The following is a 26,664-nucleotide window of genomic DNA, read 5'->3' as shown; positions in this document are numbered from 1 at the left end:
ATTAATAGTGAAAGTTCAACAGACAAAATGCTGGTCAAACCCCGGAAGACTTCACCTAAACCTCCCTCATAGCCTGTAGTGATTTTTGTAATTGCTCCCTCTCCGAAAGCTAAAGCTAAATCCATATTCAGTCAATGAACACTGAGCTGCACAATGGAGCCTAATCACACAGCCTTCAGTATGACTCACATTTTCTGTCACAATAGATGATCACCACCCATGGGCTTGCTGACACAGATGGCAGCCACTGATAAGAGTGACTGACAGGTGTCAAGCGTTCTGACGTGTAATGGCAAACACAGACAAGAAGGGGAAACACATTGACTATCTAACACAGTTTCTATTTCAAGAGGAAAGCTCAACCAGGAGTAACTCAATACTCCTAACAGTTAATATTTCATGCACACTGGGCCCTCTGCAAAGAACAGACACTTTTCTAATGGACATAGTAGTGCTCTAAAGGGGCCACAGAGTGCACACGGGGATAACCTGACATATCAGCAATGACTTTACAAGATAGCTAATTGCTGTCCATAGAAAATCAGCCCTGTCTTTAAAAAAAAGCGGCTTGTAAGAGCGGGTGCAGTTTGAAATCACTTCCAGAAACATACAAAACCAAACAATTCCCTCTTGTCAGCTTTTTAAGGTGCCAGGCCATAGAGGGGTTGTGGGTAATGTGGCTTGGTCTCTTTGACTGTCTGCCACTCTACATAAATAGTACATGACGCTGTAATCGTAATTTAAAACGCTATAAATATTGAAGAAGAATTAAAATAATTTATGGAACAGTGCAGTGTAACAGGATGTGTGTGTGTGTGTGTGTGTGTGTGTGTGTGTGTGTGTGTGTGTGTGTGTGTGTGTGTGTGTGTGTGTTAGTGCGTAGAAGTGTTTTGTCTCCTTTCAGTCCTCTCTCGCAGGGTATCGTGAAACGATGGGCAGCAGTGGTGCAGGCTGGGAATTCTGTAATTGCTTTTTCTGTCCCTGAAGCAGGCCTTCCTGCTTTAAATCAGAAAAAGGCAATCTCTGTCAGTGATGGCTCAATTAATAATTAAACACATGTCTTATCTCCGCTGAGCTCCCCCTATTTATTTTCATCTCTTCGACAGGGATGGCTGCACAAACAGCATTAGCACTATCAATAAAGGGAGCATTAATATCAGCCCCTTTCTCCAAAAACAAATCACCCAGCTGCCCCAAGTCTGTGAACAGTTATAACCCAAAGATTAATAAAGAAACAAGCCATTTTCTTTGGTTTCCTCCAATCCACTCACAAATTTTCCTCCCCCTGAACCAAGAGTGTTAACTAAACCATCTGCTGCCCGTTTTCTGCAAAGAGTTTGTAACTTTTTAATATTTAAATCAAATTGGGAAAACTAATGAGCAAGGGTTCATGCTCAGTAACAAGTTAGCTGGTGTGAGCAGGATGATATCTTTTATGCATCCAAAACTAACCTCCACCTCCCTTTTGTGCACAGTGTACCTGTCGAATATGAGAACCTCAAAAGAGCAGAGCTTTGACCATAAGTGTTGTGTCAATACACTAACACTGGTCTTCTTGATCAAGAAAGCATTTCCTGCAACCTGCCTGGACTTTGTCAAATAAATCACTGTGGGAGCTGGAGGTGAGATTCTCCAGGCTTAGATTCCACAGCAGTGATGGCTGATTCCAGCGCTCACTAATCTGGCTGTGTGAAGCCTCAGCAGCTCCTTTGTTTTCCCAGCAACATGTCTGCCCTCCAGTCATACTATAGCCGGCCAGCCAGCCAGCAGCACTCTCCATCAACCTCCACTCTATCCTGATTCAACACCGGTGAAAAGCTGATTAGTTGGTCAGAGGGTCAACCTCCATTCATTATTTAATGGTTGAGAGGCTGCAAACAGTCAGGCGGGCCGCCGAGGTTAGTGATACATTACACTGACCTGGCCAGAAGTGAGCTGCTTGGCCGAATACAAACATGCTTTCTCATCTACTTCACTATGCCTGAGCTGCCCTCAATCCCCCCTGCCCCTGACCTTGCCGCTCCCTCTCCAATCACCATCCGTGCTCCCTTCTTTGGCATTCAGAATCCAGCAGGTGAGACTGTGTGTGTTTCATTTTCCTGTAAGCCTGCACTGCAGGAGAAGGCATGTGGCTATGGCTGCCCCAGGTAAAGGAAGAGGAGGAGGTGGAGGAGGCCATAGCTCTTTTATTGACACATAGCAAACAGCAGTGGCGGAACAAAGGCCATTCAGCACCTATTGAGAGAGCGGGCCTGCCGACAGGGTGGTTGATTAGTGATTCGACACGGGGACCCTGGACTGTGTAGCACATAATGAGAGCTTAGGAAGCGAGCCATGAGCCGGTGGAAGCTGGATGGAAGAGGGGAGAGGCGTGGTTCAACCATAAGGAATTGATTTCCCACAATAGCAGAGATGGATATATAAGTAAAAGAGACCCAATAGTAGAAAAAAAACACAAGGATATGGCCAGATCCTAAATCCTTAAGCTACAGCATTGGTAATGTGTTTATATATAAACAGTTAGAGGATAAGCCCTAAATCCACTGCCAAGCTAAATGGTTTATGCATCTTTTTTGTTTGTTTACTTCTATGTCAATTAAGCAAATTGGTCCAACATCCCTGACGAGCGAGGGATCTAAAGTGAGTGGATTTTGCATTCATGTCCAAAAGCCTCTATCTCCCTGAACACCACAGTAACCCTGTCTTCACCTTTCATGTGGCCTCAGAGAGATGTTAGCAGAGTTAGACGTGCACAATGGCAGTTGTGTGCGCGCGTGTGTTTTTCTCCTCTTCGTCTGCACGCTCTCTCCTTCCTTTGTTCCACTGGTCTAATCCAGTATGTGTGGGCCGGTAAGTTTAATGGAAACAATTTATTAAGTCCGGCTTAAAATGCCATCTGCAGCTAAGCCTCCCAAAGCCGCTAAGCTCCTGGTTTCGCCCTGGAGCTTGCTGTGTTCACGCTTACTGTAATGCTCTGTTTAAAATGAGCACAACGGGTCAAAATTAATCAGGATTACAAGGGCACAAATCCACTTCAGAAATGGGTTTTCTACCAATCTTTCTCCTGCTATCCTAAGATGCCCCAGGTTTGCTGGTAGGCAAACCGCATGGGTTTACTCTCATCCCACGGCAGGTAGCATATAGCACAGAACCGCAGAGCAGAGCACCAGGGGGCCTTGTTGTATATAAAGCATTTACCTATTGCTCTAAAACCCACATATACAACATTCAACATAGCCACTGCAGATTCCAAAGTGCTCCTCTGAAATATTTCTAACTGCTGGCAGCTCAGTGATAGCTCCCCACCACATCCATAGGCGCAGTGTTGTGAAATGTCATAAGAAGGCCTACGAACTAAGTGTTTATCTGGGCCCTGTGGAGGTGCCCTGTACTTGCTCAGCAGCTACATTTAGCTCCTCATTCGCCTTCAAGCAAGTGACAACAGCAAACTCTGACCTGCAATTCAATAAGAGTAGCCCTGAGTCGAGCGCAAGTCTTCACAGCCGCTTTTACTTAAACATGCCATCCTCCAGGAAATCAATAATTGCAGGAGGCTTAAGACAGGAAATAAACAAAAACCAATAACTGTTAGATAATGCTCGCCCTTTGCTGCAACTTCCTACCTTATAACCACCAACACAGGCAGACATTCAGCAGAACTTGTGCAAGATTTTGGGAAACAACATCCAAAGACGATTGCACAGTGTGCGCCATGTTATTACAGATACTATTAGCTTGTGCTATTATCAGTGCTGTTAGCTTGCATCTATTACAGGTTGTCAACAGACCAATGCAGAGATGATGAAAAGTAAACATGAGAGAAAGACGGCAAGGGTGTCTGGGTTTTGCCCAAAACCATGTTGTATGTGTATAATTACAGCACTCTGCCTTCACTGATTACAATGTTGGTCTTTCTTCTCCTCTATTAACCCTGAACCGTTTCATTAACATGACAGACTGCGGGCCTGTGTGCAATTTAGATGTAACCCCAACTGTTTGTACCCGTAACTGCTCACCAAAATAAGGTTCAGAGCGCCACGTTGAAAAGAAAGGGGTAAAGAGGTAAAAGAAAATCAAACAACACTGATGATCTGGACAAATGTGCAAGCCAAACATAATCACAGCATTGTATATTTATGTGTGCCATAATGTGTGTGTGTGTGTTTGTTTGCATATGTGTGTGCATCTGTCTAGATGTCTCCCAGCCAACAGCTCCACAGGCCTGGTGATCAGAGGAAAGCGGGCTTTTCATTGATCCCAAAGGACCGCGAGCGAGACCGGTAATGGGACACATACGCTGCATTCTAAACCAGAGGAAAACAGCCTGTGGGCTGCTCTGAATTACACACACACATTATGTACACACAGAAAAAACAGTCTAGGCCAAAAACAAACACTGTCCTGAATCCATTACAGCTCAAAACAACAACATTGGAATGGGAGATGAGAGCTGGATGGTGGGATCTCTGCAACTGTAGCGTGATAACTTCTTCCTTCATGTCCCCAAATCACTTCATCCAACTGCTGATTTATTTGCTGCTTTGCCCTTTCTAACCCCTTATTCTAATCTGGTACCCTTCTTCTACATTACCCAAACAGGATCTGCTTGATCTGTGTGATAATCACAAGAGACTGATTGGATTGTCTGGATGTAATTCCAAGGCCCTAATCCTCAGCCCTGTGTGCACATTAGCAAGATCCACAGAGGCCTTCGTTCACCAGCTGACATGCAAGGAGTGTTTGAGTGAATGTGTGTTAGAGACAGCGGCTGTGTATGTGCCTGTATTATCAGCTCTCCGCGGCGGTGAATGTTTATATGCAGCCATGTTCTGTACGGGCATGCTGGGGAAAATAAGTCAACACTCTGACAGCTGACAACAGCGGTAGTCCAGCAGCCTGGTGGAGAATAAATGGAGTCAGACGCGGTCTAGTTGTTTTCTAAACCATGCAAGTCTGGAAGTCATTGTCATTGTGAACGCTGGTTTCATGAGGCCGACGCTGGTCACAGGCCATCTACATCACACAGCCAGCAGGCCTGGTTTTTCTCCTCGTTGTCAGCCATGCTTTTCCACTCAGCAGTCACAGCTACTGCACTCAGGCAACGCCTTCATATGTTAAGAGGGATTCTACAGTAGCTTTCACAGCGGAGGTTCTGATCGAGAGGTGGGTGAATAAATTGGAGGTTAACAAAACCTCTTACAGGGGGAAGGAAGTAGATTTACACTGATGCTACAGCGCTCTCATAAGCTTCATCCCTACTAGTACATTTTTCTTTGTTAGACTTTTCAAACAATCTCTGTCTACACAAGTGTTTTGGCTCCGTATCAGTTCTAATCTCGCTCTACACTAACATGCCTGAAAACGCATCTCATATGACCACTCACATACACTGAGCATGTGCATGTTAGTGTAAGCAGGAAGGCATGCATGGGCTACATAACTCGTCTCCTGCGCATGTAAACAGTTGTATCATTGTAAAATGCAGAATTTAACAGCTCGACAACTCTTAGGAAAGACAACAGGGTCAGCATGGCTTGTAATTGATTATCCACGTTGTGTTCTATGGTCGAAAGGTTCATTCTGGGTGTTTCTCCTGGGAAGGGGTCATGTGATAGGAGCCTGACAAATCAGCAAAAGCTACGTTGTGACGGAAAAGACCCAATCAGCATTGTTTCCCCACATATCAATAGTGTGGACCCCGGTGTATCTGTAGTACTTAATTTTCAAAAAAAAATTCAAACAGATGTAGTAGTATGGATGTAGCCTTGAATTCTAAAAGAGCGGTGGTCCATAATTACCACCAATGTCTTATTTATATATCCAATCTGTCCTGCAGAGACGCAGACCCCTCCTCATACTGCCATATTTTACATTGTTCTGCACTTCCACCTCCTTCTCCCTCTGCTTGTGTTAATAGCCCTCCTTCTTGGTTCCTGCCCTGGGGGGACGTGGTCTGCATGCTGCTGTCTGTCACTAGTAGGCTGATAGCACCTCTCCTCCCTCCCCTCCCCTCTCTCCCTGCATAAACAGCTTGACACCTTTCCCCCTGCTCTAACCAAGGAAGCACACTACATTTAGCGAAAATACAGGTGCAGCTGAATTTCTGCACCTGCATGGTATCTGTGTAATGCGAAATATACCAAGTCCTGGACACACAAATGCACAAAAATCATGTAAAGTCATATAGCAAAAACCCTATAATCCACATTTGTGTATATGTGAATACAGACACACAGAGTATGTGTTATCTGGGGGGCTGACAAAGCTCTTTCTCTCTCTTTCCTTTGGCATCCATTATGTTCCAGGCCTGCTGTCAGAGAGCTTGTATTGCCTGAGGGGAAGTTCCTATTTGTGGGAGCATGTGGCAGGGAGGCTCTAAATCCCCTCTAATGAACCAATATGTAGGAGGGCTAAGCCTTTGGCAGGGTCGTCCAAGAAACACCACTCGGGCAGCCGGGCAAAAATGTATGCATATGTAGTCACCAGACCTTGTTTATGTCTGCTGACATTTAAATCTGAATGGGAGCTGCAGGATTAGAGCGGGGCACATTTGGACTCATTCGCAGAAAACCCAATTGTTGTCATTTGTATAAATGAGGCAGAAGGAGATAGGGTAAAGGGGGAGAAGAGAAAACAGGGTGGCTGCTTACCTTTGGGTGTGGTAGGGGAAAAGAGCTTCTCTGATCCTACATCAGACACCTGGAAAAACGAGAAGACAGGTCTTTAGTGGAAATTTCTGATGAGGTGAAATTTAGATAATCCTATTAAAAAACGACAAATACAATGTAAGACTATTTATTTAAACCGACCAAAGCACCTGACACATAATGGGACTACAAGCTACAAGTCCAGCTCCCATACACACATTATAGATTCCATCAACAGCTTCCAATGAGCCAACAGGAGGAGCTCCCGTTGTACCTGAGGTCCCTGTCTGACTTTTTACTACTGAAGTAACATTAGGTGGCACTGTTGTGCCACCTGAAAACCCTCATAAGAAACGCTGTCAAAGTCAGAGGAAGTCAGTGAGGTGGCTCTGCGGCTTTATAGCACAAAGGCTCCTGCATACGTGCTGCCACTCAGAAATCATATATGGATATCTTGCATGAATAAAATATTGTTATATTCGAAAAGAAATATTCTTTTTTAGCAAATTGATTTAAAAAAAAAAAAGGTTATCAGCCTCTAATGGACGTAAACAGATGATCCGTCAACAACACAAGCATTTCTTGGCTGAAAAACAAAGATTTGGCTGATGTGACTGACGGTGAGCAGAGGAAATCTGGTAGACTACAAACAGAGGTTGAGTCAAATACTTGGGGGAGAAAGACATCTGACTATGATAGTGGAGAGTCTAGACTAAACACTGCATAGTATTCGCCTCCCTCCTTTAGATGGGATGTAGATTCTGGCAGGCACCACCTAAATCAAAACAAACCATACATTTTTACAAAAATACACGTTCACTGGCCACACAGGACATGTATAAACACTATTCGACCAAAAAACTGTAAAATCCACACAAAACCTAGCATTGTGCAAAACACAGTAGCTAAAGGTCTGTGTGCTTGGGATATAATATTAACAATAAAAATCCCCCACAGCCCATGCAGGGCCTTTGTTTCTTTGTCTTAAAGCCTCATTTTGAACTCCTCTCATTTGGGCTGCACAGACATGTAAAAAAGCTGCAAGAGCTGAACATATGTTCCACCCAAAGGGCCTGAGTGTCCTTAACTGCGGCGCTTGTATTTTATGCAGCACAAAGGGAGCATATGTAAAGAATGAACAGTGAATCAGAGTGAGTGAGAGACAGAGACAGAAAGAGAAAGCAAACGATTTTGTAAACACAGATGGCTGTCCTTGGCACCCCTGTTAGTTCTTCACAAGTGTTTTGAGGACGCCCTCTTCTTTCCAAGACCTCCCAATTTCTACTTCACTGCCACTGTGTTACAGTACTCCACAGTGTTTGTCTGTCTGCGCTTGATGTCTCGCTTCAGCTCTAATCACAACAGCCAAACAGGGAAAGCGACAACTCAACAATTTGCTTTGTTCTCAGCATCCATGTAAAACACAGGTAGGAAACCTACAAGGCAGATGGAGCCAGGTGAACCAACTAAAAGCAACAATTATATATTTTACTAAATAAAACTCGACTACAGATTAAAATTAATGGAAAGTCAATGATGGTGAAGAATGAAGTAATTTGCTTAAATATGGATAATCAATTAAATATATATATATGAATGATGTAAATAACATTATGAACTAGTTTTCAGCAGTGACCTTGGCTTCTGCTTGAGCATATGTGGCCATGTTAGTTATTAGATTTATATATAGAAAGACTAGAGAACAAGTGCGTAGGTAGTTGATGCAAATGTGAGACAGGGTCAATAACACCTCTTTACTTTTTATCTCGGCAAGAGGAACATTCAGAGAAGGGCAAACACTGCTGAATTGAGATGCTTCCTGTTTCCTCTTACAGTAGATGAGGTGAAAGACTATAGAGGAAACAGAGTGTTGTGCATTGCCCTCACTCAGTCTCCCAGAACCAGGGCGCCAGGCTACAACACAGGCTCTTTGTTAGCTTTGGACGACATTAAACGCTCCAGTACCAAGCCTCAGCGTAGCGGCAGTACAACCTCAGCCTTGAATCCTGGCCCTGGAGGCCCTGGAAGAAAAATATGGGCTCAGAATGAAATGAAGCTTGTCAAATGGACACGGGAGCTGGCTCAGGGACTCGCTCAGTGTGGCACGGGGTCACAAAAGCAAAAAAGACAGGTTAGGTCATGCCATAACTCACTAACAGTTAAAACAATTGTTATGACCAGAGTGGTTATCCAGAGAGCAGTGCAGACATAACATGTTCCTGAGAAAGAGAAGAGAAAATGCTGAGTTTACCATGTGTTGACCTAGATCTCTTTATTCCTTTCTTGGCCATTTTGAGTGTGCAGTGGGCTGTTTTATATTCCGTATGTATTCCAAGGAACATCAACAACCAATATTTAGGTTTTAATGCCGTGTTTTGCACCTGCCAAGTCTGCATGAGTCAGTCACATAATCCACAATTACAAGGCTGGCTTACAAAAGCACTTCTTAAAAAGGCATGTCAAAGCAGAGCCCTGATTTGGCTTGCTGTTGTTTTTGTAGAACTTTCTGGGTTTTGCTGGTCAAGTTGACATTTTTTCACGGGGCTGTGCTGCTGGCAGTCTGAGCTGCCTGCGGTTGTGGTGTGCAGAGGTCATGTATAACAAATTCTTCACACTCTCTTTGTTGAGGCAACCCTGGGTGCCACTAAAAACAGACAGGGAAAGATGAGAAAGAGGGGAAATATGTATAAAGAGAAAGAAACAGACAATAAAAAAAAAGGGGAGCAAAGGCCAGGATTTCCAAAGGAAACAGGGAAATTTAACCATTTAAAAAAATAATGGGGGAAATTCAAGCCACATTGCCTGGGAGCCAACAGCCCTTGGAGCAGGCCGCAGGAAGCCTGACCTTTGTGGAGGCCGTCTGCTATTTGAGCCTGGGGCTTCAGGAGCCTGGCCTCATCTCTGGAGGGCCGTCAACAGGCCTCAGCTTTCCTTCCCTATTCTATTCATTAGCCATGCTTTATGATTCAGCTTCCTCTGAGCCACACAAGAGCTCCCTGAGGAAAGAGACTGCTGGAGAGAGGGAGAAAAAAGGGAGTGAGACTGAGGGAGGGGGGAAAAAAGCAAGAAGGAGGTCATAGGGCCCAGCCGGGACCCGGCTCTCAGCAGCTGTGAAATCCTCCCGTTTCCTCGGCAGTCGTAAAAGGAACGAGGGGGAGAAAGAAAAAGAAGGCGGCCAGGGAGGGAGCCGGGCCAGTAAACCCACCATCTGAGTGCTAACTCCCAAAAGAGCCACATGCAGAACCATAATTCCTAGATTTAGGGAATGCCAAATTACAAATTACACTGGTGTTTGTTTTAAAAAGTCCCCAACTTCCCTGAACACTGATGACTTATTGGCTGCATAAATCTCCAGATAATAGCAGAGCTGCAAAGGGAGAGCAGGGAGGCAGGAACCCTTGCGAGCAATAAGTGAGACATTTAGCGCGAGGCGAAAAGCATTTGCTGTCACAGCAGAGAAGCACGGGGGGGAAAAAAAATCTTAACAAATTTTCCATGTCCACATCGCTTTTACTTAACAACACACCAAGCTAATTAATTTAGAAAATCTGAGACAAGCTTAATTGCATTTTTTTAGTGTTAAAAAGCTTCCACGCTTAATTTTTGCACAATGGGCCGACGGAGCGAGGCGATGCAGGCAGTGAGGGAGGGCAGCATAATAAACTAGATGACCTTCGGGCATAAATTTATGAAAGGCATTGATCAGTTAAGGCTGTGATTTCAACGAGACAGGAAAGTCAGCAATTACCCAGATTCAGTTAACCTCATTAAGTTAAGACTGCTGAGAGACCAATTTCTCTCCCCACAATCCCCCACCCACCAATCCCCCTGCTTTATATCAAACGATCCGAGCGCTGCCCATCTACCTTTGATTACCTCCTATTGAACGTCCTGCATTACTTGGAGCTGAGCAAACAATCTACAAACAGCAGGAAATCATGCAGACATAGGTTAGGTAAACTAACCAAAACCAAATTTAATCCAATAAAGCCCTTCCCATCCCTGATGGAAATATAATTTATGGACAGGCTGGCAGCAGTATCACAACAGCTGTAGAATGAAAACAAGGGAATCCTGTTTATAGTGTTTACTATAGGCTATACTTAACATTTACTTGTGCATCATTTGGCACATTCTACATTCTTGACAGACACAAAGCGACACATTTTAACAACATACCACAAACTAAGCAAATGTGAGACAGCTTTGCACACATCGGCTTCAAGGAAAACAAAAGAGAAAATACACTAAATAAATCACTCACAGCTAAAAAAGTATATATAAAAAAAACAAAAAACAATCCATTAAGACAGATAAAAATGAACTTGACAACACTGCAGAAGTATGTTATCCTGCAGTAGAAAAGGACACAAACACAGTATGGTATTGTGCATGCTTCCTTGACAGCCATACAAGTGGCTTGAATGCCTCAGTGTAGGCGAGGACACTTGAAGGTCCTGTGTAAGAATACATGGCCACTCTGCTGTACTGATGTGACATGATAACGTTACAGTCAGACTTTGTCAGGGGGCATGAAAGACAGAGATAAAAAGAAAAATATGAGAAAGAGAAGAAGGGACGGAGGGCAGGAGGGCATGTGTCCTGGCACGGACGATCAGGCTCTCAATTACCCTGGCTGAACCCTGGATCCACGCCACGCCACGCCACCCACCCCCACACACACACACACACACACACTGTTAATCTGCTTCCCTACTTGGTGTTTTATCACTGTCAACTTCCTGCTTCACTGTCCTTGCTTCCAATTTAGCATTTATCTCAGTTTTACGTCTGCATATTACCAATATATTTGTTCTCTCCAGGCAGGTGAAGATGATGTGGATTGTTTTACTACATAAAAACTATTACATTTTCTTAGGGAAATCCTCAAATGATTCTGAGATGTTCTGATTTTACTTTATTGTTACTTGTTTCTGTGTTAAAAAAAGAAATGGAATGTTTTTAAAGGTTGCACAATGATCTTGAACACGACATAAAGAAGGTTATCATATGGTGGGTAAAAACAGATTTTGCACACCCTATAGCAAGGGCCTGATTTTCTCTGCTCATGTGGGAGTAGCTTTGTGCCTCAGTAAACACAGCATCAGCACCCACTCAGGGCACTCAACCGTTGACACCCTTTCACCTCAGAAGTCCGCTTATGCTACTTTAGCAATAAACGCTGCATTAGCCTTGCACAGTGGGCCTACAGCTCCCAGGCTGCAACGGGAGACACAAAATTAATTATCTCCCTGCATTTGTCCTCGCGTTGTTCCAGAAACTTAATGACCTCCCGAGCGGTCGTTTATTATAAGCCGCAGCAGTGCCATGAATTCCCAAGGTAGGGAACAGCCACCATCTACCTTACCGCCAATTCCCACCCACCACTGCTGCTGCTTCCGCTGCCACCGCCTGCTTGTCAGAACAGGTGTGGGCCAGCAAGACTGCGAAACCCCCAGCGAGCATGATGGGATATACAGCATGAACGAAAAAGAGAAAAGAGAGTAGAAACCTCCCACGCAACTGTCAACTAACAGATACTCGCCTCAACTGGAGCATCATTAAGATGATAATGAATTCCATAGTGACCGTGTAGAATAGAGTGGTCTCCCCTTGCACACACACACAAACCTCTTTATGCTCAGCCCTGAGAGCCGTTTTCACAGCCACGAATAATGCATGTGTGTGTATGACAGTGGGCCAGGGATGACGACTCCTGCTCCCTCTCCCCCTAGCAACAGACGCAGGGAAATGAATGCCAAGAGAGGAGCAGGGGGGCTTGAGCTTTGTGTAAAATATTACCCTTCGTCTCGCTTACCGCACCCCACACCGCCTCTCCTACCTCCCTTCCCTGTGCTGCTGTGCAGCAGTTGCTAGCCCTTATCATGGCTGCCTGTCAGTTTAGTATACAAATTAGCAGTCTATCAGGGGAATGCAGGGGCCTGTTTCATCAGTAGGGAGAAGGGCAGAGGCACGCATTGCATTAAAGCCTCCTGCCGCTGCAGACAGAGAGGGTCACAAATCAACGCTGCAGCGGGCCCACAGCCAGCACTAACCAGATAAGGAGAAATGAAGGAAAAAAGACAAGGCATATTTCACCGGAGAGGATCCAGACCTGCTCAAACTCCCTGCAAGGGCCCAGGATAAAGGATAGAGGTGGGCTGGTGGTGGGGGTCTAAAGGATGGAGGAGGTCACAAATCACAATTTCAACCCCACAGATTACAATGGGACAGAACGAACATGAAAAACAAGTATTGAATAAAAAAATTATAGAAATCCCATCTGTAAAATGTCCAGGACAGAGTCAGAGTAAGTGCTTTCAGTTGATTATCAAGTAGGAATTGCAGGAAATTAGGGCTAGCACATTCTCACTTCTTCCCGTGAAGTGAACCTGTGCATGTTAATACCAGCGGAGACAAAACGGCTGCGAAGGGTTCTCATTAAGTGGCATAATGCAATGAGGCACAGTCTAAATTGCAGCAATAAAAGCCGACAGACAAATCATCTCGACCATCGCAATCCATTTAACTCAATTAATGCAACACCAGATCTGAGCTCAGTGGTTTAAAAGCATGCACGGCTCTCCTCCCTCGTCAGGCTTAGGGGGATTGGAGGGGTGGGGGTTGGGGCTGCACCTGAGAGAGGTTAGTGGTATCTCTTTTAGGATGAGTATCTCTTTGAGGTCAGTGTGGCGCAGCCATTGCACTTTGATTAAGCCCAGCTTAAGACCAGGGAAATGGAGAAAGAGGGAGAAAGACAAGAGAGATAAAGGCAATGGGAGACAGGAAAACAAAAGCAGGAGATAGCAGTAGCTCTGCTCGGCTCAGCGCGGCACAGCTGAGTGTGGAACGGGTGTGGCCTCCTTTTCCTTTTTAATGTCAAAATGTGTGCCAGCAGCGATAACAACCGCAGGTAATCTTCCGGTGGAATCAGGGGGCTGTTCGTCATTACACTGTGGCCCTGATATAGATCAGAGCACTGGTGGCTTCTCCTGGCTCTCCAGGCTTCTTGGCAGCTGAGATAGCAGATAGCCCTTTAAGACACGGCTCACCGCTCTCCGATTGGCTGGTCAACGGCCACAACCAAATCCTGGCTCCCTCGGGGCCGCTATGAGGAGGTGTGATAGGACAGGTCATGGAAACTCACTGTCCCCACATCCTTTTGTTGTAAAGCCTTTACCCCATTGTCAGAGTGGGTGGTGGAAAGTAAAAAAAAAAAAGCCTTTCTGGATGTTATTGTCTGAGAGGCAGGATAACAGACAGGCGGATTATTTCAAAAACAGCTTTCTCCAGAGCTCTCACAATGCGGCACTGTTGTTGCTGTGGAGAGGATCCTGGAGGAGATAATAATAATATTCCTAGTCAGAGCCTTTGCTGCAGTCGAGCAGCCTTCTAACAGATAGATACACACAATTCTGACTGGCCCGCCATGACATAATCGCCCTGCAGAGAGCTGCAGGCAAGCTTGGTAGGCAAACCACCTCTCACTGCAGCTTGTTAAGAGAAAGGTGGCTTTAAGCACCGCTCAATAGAAACTCCTATTGAACTTGTTTTTTTTTTTTTTTACTCCATCTGAACAATGTCTAGGTGAGTCATAGCCCACCTCGGGCTACACAAGTTACAGTCTTCCTCTCTTCCTCTCTCTTAAGATTGTACTGCGCTTTTGACTTGGACGAATTTGCTAAGAGGGGGAAAAAACAAACTCGGCAGGATCTTAAATAATGCAGCGATAAAAAAATTTGGTGACCCTTTCCTAGCCTCAACCCACACACGCTGAATTTCTTCTGCAGAGAAAGCCAGCACACAAAGAGAAGAAAAGGCAGAGCTGGCACTACATGGAAATGTGTGGTAGGCATCAGGTTTTTTTCCCTCTGGGCACGGACACCTCTAATGAGAGGAAAAAATGCACAGGAAAAGGCAGAGCTCACCCGTTCTATGTCTGTGATTTTGAGTAATATGAATCACCTAGCCTCTAACACAAATAAATATTGTTCTAATACCAGTGGGAGTTTAAGGCTTTGGGTTAGGAAAACTATGGGGGATCCAGGCTCCACACACCAGCCTCCACACCAGTCATCCCACAGCTTCCTAAACCCTACACCGTTCACACACTAGATGCCCGTGACCCCTGACCTTTAAGCAAGGCTCTCTGCTGAGCTCACCACTTATCAGTGTGATAGGGGGTGTGAAGTTGTTGATGCTGGTCTAGTAACAGCATCTCTCCCAAACGACAACAGGAGCAGAAATGAGTCAAAGGGAATTCAGGAATTCATCTGTGCATCCTGCTCATGTGTCAGCTGCAACCATGAAAGTCAACCAGGCTCTCAGGGTCAACACAACCACTTGTCCTGTGGAGGAATGAAAGGGGGATTTAGGGAGGACAGGAGGTTGCAAGTGGAGGAGTGGAAAACTGGAAATGGGGTTGAGAAGACAGGCACTTTCTGCCAAATGTCCCATTGGTCTCGCACCGACATGACCTTGTCACTTTCAGGCACACTATCCACCCTGCTAGCACAAACAAACATGGTATGCGCTATATAAAGGAGTCTCAGACCCCCAAAGCCCCCAGGTCATGTTGGAAAGGGATGTGGCACGTTAAGTGGAATTTACTTTTGATGCAGACATCAGGCCTCAAGTTTCTGGCAGCTGTAACCCTAGCTTTTCCCCTGGGCCCCACTGCAGAGTTGGACAGGACATCCAATGCCCAGGCAGTCACCTTTAGAAATACCTTCAGTGCTCAGCTGCCATTATAAAGGGGGACGACTGGTGGTGGTGGATGTTCGGGGTCAGTGTTTCTAGGATAAGCGACTGTTTACGATGGACAATTTTATCAATTTTAATACCAAAGAAAGGGAGGAGATGTTGCTATTGGAAGAAAAGAGAACATGTTTATTTACTCACTTCACATATTAGTGGGTTGAGTGTTTTGTGTTCTGAGGTTACAGAAATAATTTAATATAGAACACGGACTCTAGCAGCCCACAGCACGCCCACTACTTAGTCACAGCAAAGCATCTTTTTGACTTTGATTTTCATTGACCCCCTTGTGTTACCTCATAAATCCTTTTGACTCAGTCATGTCATGTCTCTTTATTATGGAAAAGTGTGGCTCTAAACTGAGCTATGAGCCCCCCCCCCACCCTAACATCTCTTTCATGACATGGCATACGGCTTGAGCTTTTCTGTCAGCGGCGGTCCAGATGTGTGACTTAATGCGGGGTGGGTAGGAGTGTATAAATAACCATGATGACATATCAGCGAGACATGCCGGGAGCTTTGCTCTGTAAGGGAGGAGCTAACTGCGTACCTCTAGGGAAATCCGACTCAAGCTAGTTGAACGCCAACACGACAACTGCAGAGGCCTTCTGAGAGAGCTTATGGCTTTAGACTTCACACTTACTGTGTAACTTCATTCTAGCAAATCACATTGTGACCTGACCTTGACAACTAGCATGTTACTGGCAGTTTTCAATTACAGTGATCATTGCTTACTGTATCTGTTGGAAAGAGTTAAGAATTGCATAGGTTGATGATGTCTGTGGCTTATATTGTCACGCACAGAGTGGTTACAGCCTGTCAGTTTTATTAACCTTAAAATGAGTCTAGATCATTATTGGGCACACACCAACCTACATTTTCAGTATTTAGCAACATCCTAATTAAAATTGACCATTTTGTGAGCTTTGCTTCTTCTCATGATCCCCCCGTGAACTCTGTGTAAACTCTGTGGCTGAAATCTCTGATAACAATAATAGCACCTGTGGAGGAATTTGATTTGGCATCCACCCGAACACGAAAGCCTGGATGGTGGAGAAAGCAGGATGTAGATACAACTGATGTGTTTGTATTGCTACAGCAGATTTATGAGCAATCATAGAGAACTATTAAAAGTTGTTGGCCATGCCAAGTGTATGCAGAGCATCATTTGCTCCGGATTAAAATATAATGAAGCTAGTGAATGCTACTTTGTCTTACATGCAACTCCTTAAATTATTCAAGTGGAAAGAAAAAAACAACAGACAAGGAATGTTCCCTGGAGCACTGATACCCTTTTCTGGGCTTGTTCATGATGGCAACAATGAATATGTTAGTGCTTGTTAAAAGCTTTGTTTTCCTTGGGAGTCTCTGAGCATATGAGTGGACTAAATGAGCAAAAAGGACGCTGAGTCACATGCACAGGCCAATCTTCCTCACCTCCGATATGGCTTCAGTGATATTATTGGAGTAGGTGTACATAATGCATTCGATTTATTGTTTTGCGGTGCATGAGAAGAGGCAAGGTTAAACAGCTCATTACTCCTCCACCACATTGCCTGAATAAGTCAGTTTCCTGTCAATAAAACAAACCTTACAGTTAGACCCCTCAGCTACCCCTTAAATGTTGAGAAGCTGACTGTCAATGCAATCCTGATAACTAGTTTAATTAGCAGTGTCATTTAAAAACCTGGGCTTGTTTTTCAATGGTAATTCTATGGCAACCTCTATTTCCTAGAACTTCATTTCAACATCCTCACGTCCAGAAACACTCAGCCTGGCTCAGGTGGCTCCTGTCTGTATTTGAATAAGAGATATGCAAACAGAATAAGTCAAAGCAGAAGCTTGTGTGCTCAAGCAGCCTTTTCTCACATTTGAGAGAGTCCTTGGATTAGTTAGTTGAGGCTCCAGGGCCTTTATACTGCATGCTATTCATTCAGCAGAGAAAGAAAAAAGTGTGTTTGCATTTCACGTCTGTCAGTGGCAAAAATGTGTGTGGTTGTACTGTAGAGGCCAATGCAAGCAGTCCAAAATGAAAAAAGGTGAACTGCATAGCCAGCTGAAACCAGATTGCCAATCATGCAGGATCCAAAGGAGAAGCCCTTGCAGCATCTTTCTTATTCTGTCAATACAATTAAGGATTTGACTGCCATAAATGTTTTTTAGACATGTGTAATTACAGACCTTTACCTGTGACCTCTCTCTTGAATACTGAGATCCCTGCCAAAGCCATCACCCATGTTCATGTGCCAGTGTGGGGAGGCAAGAACTTCTGGTACAGTGCCCTTTAACCCACAACAGATCAATACCCTCTGTGTAATTAGGTGAAAGAGATGTGGGCTCAACAACCTTACATTGCCTGCTTCCCGTCACAGAAATACACATGCAAATATGCTCACACACAAAAAAAAGACAGGAACCTTGTAGTTCACCCCCTTACTATCCACAGATTCTACTGTCAGTCGTTTGTTTGCTAGCATAGCATGGCTTCCAGCGTACTGGGTCACAGCAGGGGGCATGTGTGGGCCAATGTGGTGGTGACGGGCCGGTGGAAACAGCTCTTCTGTCTCCCTCCTCCTCATGCTGGGAGAGACTTCAATCTGCTTCCCTGACAGTTACACTTGTTCTGTCAGCTCAGCCCCCACCCTGTCACTAACAGGTGGCCTGTCCCTCACAGCAAAGTCATTTGCCTCGCACAGCAGTAGTGGTGGGTAGCCCCAGCCAAGCTGCATTCAGGTTTCCAGAATTACAGCTCAGGCCAAAGAGAAAGGCAGCAGCAGAATGCAGAGGAAAGGCCGGGGGGAGGGAAGGAAGAAAAACCTCCTCCGATCAAATAAATGCCACTGTAAGCACAAGTGACAAGTCTTGTTTGGGGTTGTCTCTGCTCAGGGCCTGAAAGGCCAGCACTGCCTCATCTCTTCAGATATGTCTGCAAGCAACGTGGGTGGGTTAGGGAGGGAGAAATGTCAGATTGGTGCCATAGCCAAGAGTGAGAGCGGCCCAATTATATTTCCTATCCCTCAAGAGCCGGTCAGCCCCCTCTGGTAGAACGAAGCCTCTGCCATCTCTTCCCCCCTCACCTCTCAAGACACTGCAGATAGATAAATAAATGACAGCCCCGCTGGGGCTTGGCCCAGCCTCCCAGAATACATTGCAGAGGCTGGCTGGCTGCCTGTCCGTTTGCCTTCACCTGGCATTACAGCAGATAGACATTTTTCACATTATTATCGTTGCATCGTCTCTGTTGCCCTGTTCACTCACTGAGTTGTGGTTGATGATGGCGGCAGAGGACCTGAGGAGACTGGAAGGAAACGTCTCTTGTCAAAGTCAGCATAGCCTAGCTTAGCAGAAATTTAACAAGTTCCCTGGGCTCTTTCCATTCACTCTCTGACGGAGCACGGAGCCAGGACATGGCCTGCTGACAGCCCTGGGCATGTCACTGTCACAGACTCTTGATAGGCCAGAGAGAGGAGAGGAGAGGCAACAGGGCTCGACCCAACAGCCTTCACATTTAACTATAAACTTTACAGCTCCGTATTGCTGCTTTGCTTCCTGCCATAAAAGCCCTACCATTTGGATATCTGACTTTATCCAATATAACGCAAATGCAAACTATCCTTAATCACACACAGACAAGTTGCCTTCCTTAGTTCAATGAGTATGTATGGGCTGTCACAGTAAATTGCTTACAACCTGACAGAGAGCCAAATATCCCAGGATGTTTGTGTTTTTACAGTAATAATCAGGTAGAAGCCGACAGTGAAATACTTGAGCTTAAACTGCGTGTGTACGAGCATTTTTTCCCCCACACTCTCACCACTCCCCGATGGTTAAACCCAAAACCAGATGTTGTGGATCAGTGGGGATAAAAAACAAGGCGAATAAAAGCGGAGGATGGAATGGTATGCATTAACTATAATCAAAAAGAAACAAAAAGGAGACCAGGATGCTTTAATTACTTCTCACATGTAATTTGGTTTTGTGGGGGCAAGCCATGCGCTGCCAAGAAAAGAAAGATGAAAAGCGACTTAAATTACATGGGGAGAAAGTGCAGAGGCTTTTTACACACGGTCCATCTATTCTCCACAGCTGTAGACAAGGCTGATGACTAGCCCCAAAACCTTGCTGTAAATTGTCCATGGGTATAGAACTCAGATGGAGCCACACTGGATTTAAATTGTTCAGCATGGCCATGACTTTAAGAGAGGTGCTGAAATATACTGACTGACAAAAAAAGTCTGAACTGTTTCTCTTTAAAAAGAAATGTGCTTTTTTATGGCATGCACGAGGCTACGAGCATCTACATTAAAATCATAGATTTCTGTTGTTTTGCTTAACTATTCATCATCTAAAATTCCTTCCAACAATGTCGTTTTAATAATTTGTCGTGCCAGTCTGCCAAGTAGCTGAGGATATGCGTTATGCTTGGCCACTGGAGAGAGCTTGGATGAGGCCTGAGTGAGGTGCTCTATGAATCTACTTCATAGCCGTACTCTGTTTGCAGAGTCTCTCTTGACTCGCTGGTGTTGCCACAGTGCTAAATTGCACAGCTGTTCCACAATCTGTGGTGGTGTTAATTACCCAAATGTGAGCGGCAGCTCGTCAGTTCCTCACTAACGAAGGGGCCTGCTTTCCAGCGAGGGTGCCGTATGTTTGGTATGTAGGCCCATTTCCACCCAACGCTCCCCAGGCTGCGCGCGGACCACCCGACACATCCGCATCCCTGAGAAGATGCATCTAATTAAAGCTCACGACTCAAATCTGCTTACTAAGGGGGGAAAACACACGGGCTGGATTAAAAGACGGGGAGAGGGGTGGAGAGGGATGGCGGGCTTTAATAGACTGCAAGTGAAAGGGCTTAGGAGGAAATATGAGAACTCTCAATAGTAAGATCCCAGGCATGGCTGGAAGGAAACGCTGTGTAAATGTGAGCCGATCAGTCAGCGTTTGTCAGTCTGATCCCTTAGCACTTCCAAAGCCTCCAGGCAGAGACAGACAAGCAGGTTGTTTTCTAGAAAAGTGGCTTCTTAACTCCTCTGGTTGGCCCCTCTTCCAAGGACTTGTACATCAATTCTCAACTTCTACAACGCAGACTGACAGAACTCAACAGCCTCTACTGAATGCCAAAAACACTTAGTGATCCAACAGAGATGGAATACAAATAATGATGTACAACTTTGGTGATGTGTTTCAGCAGCTGCATATCAAAAATGTGCCTTTTATTCCTCTCACACTCTCACATGATGGCAGCACATGACAATGAAGCCCTCTCCAGTCAGACACTGTAAACTGTTAATGCACTGCATTACTCAGTACATCACCCCACTCCTTGCATGAGATGTTCAAAACAAAGGTGTTAAGAACTCCCCTCATGAATCATACTTGCTGGCTAAAAGCCTAGCTGCAGTGTCCCACCCACCTCCAGTTATACATGAACACCACAGCCTGAAGTAGCACTAGGAGACTACATAATGAATGCATGAAGCTAGGTGTCACGGGGGCTCACATGGTGCACAAAACGATGGGGCAATTAGGCCCACACGACACCTCGGGATGGCGTGATGAAGGACTCCTGGGCTTGTCTCCTCCGCCTCTGTTCCTCTATCATTAAGGATTGAGCAGCCACATCTGGCTAATGGCACGCCTGGGGTTCCTGCTCAAACACTGTGCCACGCCGTGCACATTTAATTATGCCTCATAAAGGTAACAAAAGACATGGCTTGCTCTCGGGGAAGCACTGTTTGGAAATCGGTAAGGGAGACGGAAAGAGAGGGAGATGAGGGGAAGACGAAGAACTGGCCAGCTGCCAGAATTACAGGTTGACCCAGGTCGGCAGCTTCAAAAGAGGGGGAATTCACTCGAGTGTCTCCACCTCTCCTTGAGATGGGTCCCAATGAGCAGGCTGAGAGGAGGAGATGCTCGGTGGCTGAGAATCAAAGGGCCTCTAGTTTGTCTCCCCGTCTTCTATTAGATCAGCGACTGTACTAGGTGCTGCTGTCAATGGCTAATTGTAGAAAAGACTGGGAGGATTAAAGGGAGCGCTTCTTTGAAATATGCATTGGTTTTAGCAGCTGTTTGAACTGAAGAGGGACTTCTTTGTAAGGAGGAACAGCGAGAACAACAAAAACAACATCACAGGAGAATGCATTTAACAGCGCTGTGGCCTAGTGTTGTGACCCGCATGACTTCCCTGCCTCTTAGGCGCCGTGTTGTTCAGCCGCCCCTTGCAAACAGCTCACCAAATTCAGCCAAGAGCATGAAACACATATTACCCCCTGACTGAGTGACTGGGTGACCTATGACTTCAGTAGCACCTGGAGGTATTCAAAAGACCATGGATGGCTGCTTTGTGCAGCACACAGCTGACATTTTGAGCCGAGAGAAAATATAAAAATATATTAAAATGAGGAAAAACATAAGCAGGGACACAAACCCCAGGTCTCTCTGAGAGCTAATGCCTACATTTAGGAAACAATACCAGATAGGAAGAAATGAGGGACAAGGAGCTGCGACTCATTGTCGCGGCACTCCAATGTCTGGCAGTCTGAGAACTGGCTAACGCCACAGGAAAGGTCACTGGTCACTTCCATTTGGACCTGCACATAAATCCCCCGCTGTCCAGTGCAGTTAATAACACAGCCAGCTCTGAAGGAGCTGCCATGCAATAAAACGGGGAGAAAAAAAAAAAGCATTTTGTTTTGCCAACACCTCCCCGTCCCTTTACAGCCACTGGCCTTGTGCAGCCCTTTGCGTTATTTATAACTTAAACGTTAAAAACAGAGACATCTCTGCAGTGTGCATTAAAAGACAAGCCTGCCAAACGCCCCGCTCCACGGCAGCTTCCTCCTCTCTAAAGTCTCCCTCTGCTTTTGGTGTAGAGAGAGTGTTTTATGGCAAGTCCCTTGTCAGGATTAAGATGTAGATCCAAGTGCCACAGGGACAAGCATAAATTCTCCATCTCCCACTGTGGGCCCACAGGTGGTGGAGCTCGGGGAGTGTCCTTGAAGTATGAATAACATCACATGCTATGTGTCATCTGTTATACAGTAATGACATGTCCTCGGAACAATCCACATCTCCTGTGGCCCATAAGTCTAAGAATGAGAGAACTACTCGCTTCCCTGACGGCGAATTTTGTCAGAGGCCATAAACATTATAACAAATACAGTTCATGTTCCTGTTGTAATTTGAACACTCTATTTGCACCAACAAATTAATATCTAGGGTAGAAGCTGTGTCAGTGGATCTACAGATATCAGATTTTGCACCAGGGAAACATCAACAATATCCTTTCTAATGCAGTGGAGCGGCTATTGTCAAGGACCCGGGATGAAACTGTTCTGCTTCCAGTAAAGCAGAAGGAAACACCAAGCAAAGACACAAAAACACTGAGTACTGTTCTAGCGGTATGGGCCTTAACTGACGCACGGAATGAGTGGTCAATGTTTTTCCAATTCTACAGCAAAACCCACTTTCATACTAGCAGAGTTTCTTGCAGAGGGCAGCTTAAGTCTCAGAGTATAAACCAATTTGGATTAGCTTCACATTTTAGACCGGTTCCAGTTTGGATTTACTTACTTTCAGAACACGTTCCTCCCTAAGCACAGTTTCAACTTTAAGTGCATCAAAAACATATTTAACTGACATCTTTCCCCCCTTTCCTCCCCAAGCGATTTCACAGATTGTTGCATTTTGAGTTCAAAATACCTTAGCAGGCTTCAGTTTAGAATACACACTGATAACATTCTGAGGTTTTACTCACTATCGTCACTACTGAGGACATTGGTGTTGCATTCAAAACTCTTGGGCTATTTTCGTGAATGTCTTTTTGCTCATTTTTCACATCTGAGTTCATGCACGGATCCAGAATAAATCTCCATTTCTTCTTCTATCTCGTAACCAGGCTTCAGGGGGCACACGGCATTAGTCTCATGATGCTGGGTTTGTCATGTCTTCCCCAGCTGTGATCTGCCTGAACTCTTACATTACAAATAGCTGGAGGATTTTTCACCCTCTTATCACATTTGGCAAGCAGGCCTGTCTCTTATCAGCTTTCCTCTAGAGATAAATGGGCTTTTGAAGATAGGAATAAGAGACGTTTTTGCAAGCTAATTCCAGAACCCCATCTGCAGTAGATTACAGATAGGTGCTGGTGGAGAAATGAAAGATACATATTTTAATATGTAGGTGGTAGAAGTGTCAGGTTGACTGGTATTACAATGTCATATTCGCTGCAACCCAAAGACATGCAGAACTAAAAGGAAATAACAGGAGATAATGGACTGAGAATATTTTATGGAGACTTCATCATTGACCGCATCGGTTACACTGCTGGGTTTGCACCAGCCCTGATGAGAACAAAATGACATTTCCAACGAAGCCTATCTGGAGCCTGCAGCACAGTGAACGACAGTGATTGGCAGGCATAACAATGAATACGCAGACATATTTTATGTGCGTCTTATCAGGGAGCATTTGGAAATCAGAAATGGGATTAATTCCAAAAAATATATTCATATACATTTTCTACCCAAAGTGCATGCAAGTCAAGTTTGGACTAAAGCTATACCTCCATCTGTCTCAGCGACAAATAATATTTCAACTTGACTATTTATAACAAATATAATATATCCAACAATTTATAGTAACTTGCCCTATAGAAAAGAATACTATTTTTTCAATATAGTGCAAGAGACTGAATATAAAACAAACTAAATATATAAAAACATGCAGTGTAATTTTATACAATTCCAACTGATTTTATAACAGTACTGCCACCTTAGATCAGAGTGTAAACTAAAATTAAATACAAATTCATGACAAACATGTATTTTTTTTTTTTTTTTTACCATTGTATGAATATTAAAAGTGATACTAAAGAGAGAGAGAAAAAAATACATATCTCACATATTAACGGGGGATAGTGTCACCACTGAACACAACACTCTCAGGTCCCTATGGAAATATTATAGTAATACCCCGGGAGAGCGTAAAGTAGGGCACATCACTATAAACTCACAATTGGGACGCGCTCTAAGCCTCCATAGGATTATAACGGGGGATAGTGAGTTCTTCTCTAAGGGACGGACTAATAAACAATAAGGCACTTTAGATTTCGAAGAGCTGACTGATGGACTCGCTGGTGTCACAAGTGTTGCACTAATATTAACAGGCGACATGTGATCCAGTCTGACCTTGGTGGCTGAGATTGTTGGGAGCGATGAGGGGGAAGAAAACCTAATTAAACAGCTCCTCCCGTGGCTGTGGAAGTCAGACACGGGACGCACTGTCCTGCGTGGCGTGAAAACCCTCCACAATACAGCCTGCTGCAATAACAAGACCTGGGAACAGCCAACAGCTCCTGATCTGAGTTTCCTTTTTTAAAAAGGGTAATGCAGGTAATCAGTGATGTTGTTTTAAATGATAGAATTAAAAATAAATCCATGTATATATATTAACATCATAATAAGAGACACAGTGCAGAGAATCACTGATAATATTTCCATGTAGGTTCTGAGCATTATTTTCGTCTTTATGTAACCTGACTGTTTCAGTTTCAGTGTGCCATGAAGTCCATAATGTTTTTTTTTCGCACCACCTGCAAACGTGAGAAAAAGCAATTCTAAAAAGAAAAATGTGTAAAATAAGTTAGAATTAGATTCACGCTATGACTCCATCCTTTCTGCTCACAATACGTGCGGGGCGTCTCGGTGGAAAATGCGCCTGCCACCGGCGGAGACGCGCTACAAGAGGAAAAATCCTAACAATGAAGAGCTTATTCACACCTAACGATGGCTCGTTTCGACGGGAACTGTGCGTTTTATTTTTTCAAATTCACCTTCAGCGAATATTTCAGCAGAAAAACAAGGAAAGCAACAAAAGCATCAGTGGAATTTCAGGAAAGCTTACCGAGTCCAAATGCGCTGCGATCGGTCGCGGAGGATATCCAAATCAGCCAGGCTGGAGCAAACACGCATTCATAAAGATATGTGACTGCGGTTAAATCCAATTTGGATAAGGTAATAAAATAACAATGTATAAAAAAAGGATTGTTCAAGGGTTAGCAATGAGAAAACTCTCAACCTGGCAGAACAATAAATCTTCACTGAGGGGATTTTTTTTCCTCCGTCTCTCGAAAGAAAAAGCGGCGAAACCTTCAGGAAACAGTGAGAAAATTCAGTTTCTTTCACTTGGCTAAAGTTCAGCAGGAAACGGTGTTTGCGCTCCTGGACACAACACGGCGGGTCTTTGTCGAGCAGGAGCCCCGCTCGTAGGATTCCAACTCGGATACGGTGAAAGCGCCGATGACAGATCGTCCACAATAGATTCCCCCAAAGTATTTGTCGATCTCACGCAGAAAAACGCGACGAAATACAAATCCAAGAGCCGTGCGGCTGCTGGGGCGAGCGTCAGGGGATCGACTGACGATTATCCACAAGATCCCGGCGCCGGTTCGGTAAAACGAGAAGTCCCGAAAAACGCAGTGCGCTCCCGCTCCTCTCCGAGCTGCTCTCCGTGCGCAACAGAGAGAGAGACTGGGCTGCTCTGCGCGTCAGCCAGGGTGTGTGTGTGTGTGTGTCTGCCTGTGTATATGTGTGTGTGTGTGTGTGTTTGTCTGTGTGTGTGTGCCAGCAGCTGTTGAAAATGAGGACAGGACGAGACCAGAGCAATCAATGTACGAGGGCTTGATCTGATTTGTTCACACTATTCCCCATAATGTAGCCAAGGTTTCTCATCTATTTCAACCCCTTTGTGTTAACTTCTCTCATTTCATTTTACTGCGAGGCTGGGCGACATGTTCTGGAGAATATATAATATATAATCTTTATATGAATTATACATTTTCAGCATGTAAGGTTGTAGTAATTGTATACTTAATCTATACATTTGGAGGAGAACTGTACATACAATGATTGAGTTGACTCATCTTTTAAAACTACGTGTCGAGGTATTTCCGTTCATTCATGTCATATTGTACAGATTTTTACAATATTTAAAACCCTATTTTTATATGTTTGCTTATGCACACACGCACCACAGCATTCACAGTGTAAACACTTGGCAATAAACTCAGATTCTGATTGAAATATTGGGCCGTAGTTAACCCAACAATTTTTGGCTTATCTTATTAAGAGTCAAATCATATCATCAATCATTTATCTGTATTAAATCTCTGGTATCAAACTCGTGGTATCAGGACTTGATCATTTAAAGGACTAAAAGAAAATATGTTGTTTGGAACATCTATTTTTAAACTGATCAT

General features: G+C 44.6%; 1 protein-coding gene across 16 annotated transcripts in view; it reads right to left on the bottom strand.

The window, feature by feature from the left end:
- Positions 1-26,664, bottom strand: part of fbrsl1 (fibrosin-like 1) — a 279,449-nt gene that overhangs the window by 28,241 nt on the left and 224,544 nt on the right. For all 16 annotated transcript variants that reach the window (XM_020093934.2, XM_069524201.1, XM_069524198.1 and 13 more), the window contains one exon: positions 6,651-6,699. In XM_020093934.2, the coding sequence (XP_019949493.1) occupies positions 6,651-6,699 (49 nt within the window). The remainder of the gene's footprint in view (positions 1-6,650; positions 6,700-26,664) is intronic.

The sequence above is a fragment of the Paralichthys olivaceus genome, chromosome 4, assembly GCF_024713975.1.
Source record: "Paralichthys olivaceus isolate ysfri-2021 chromosome 4, ASM2471397v2, whole genome shotgun sequence".
Taxonomy (NCBI): domain Eukaryota; kingdom Metazoa; phylum Chordata; class Actinopteri; order Pleuronectiformes; family Paralichthyidae; genus Paralichthys; species Paralichthys olivaceus.
This window is presented reverse-complemented; position numbering and strand designations above follow the sequence as displayed.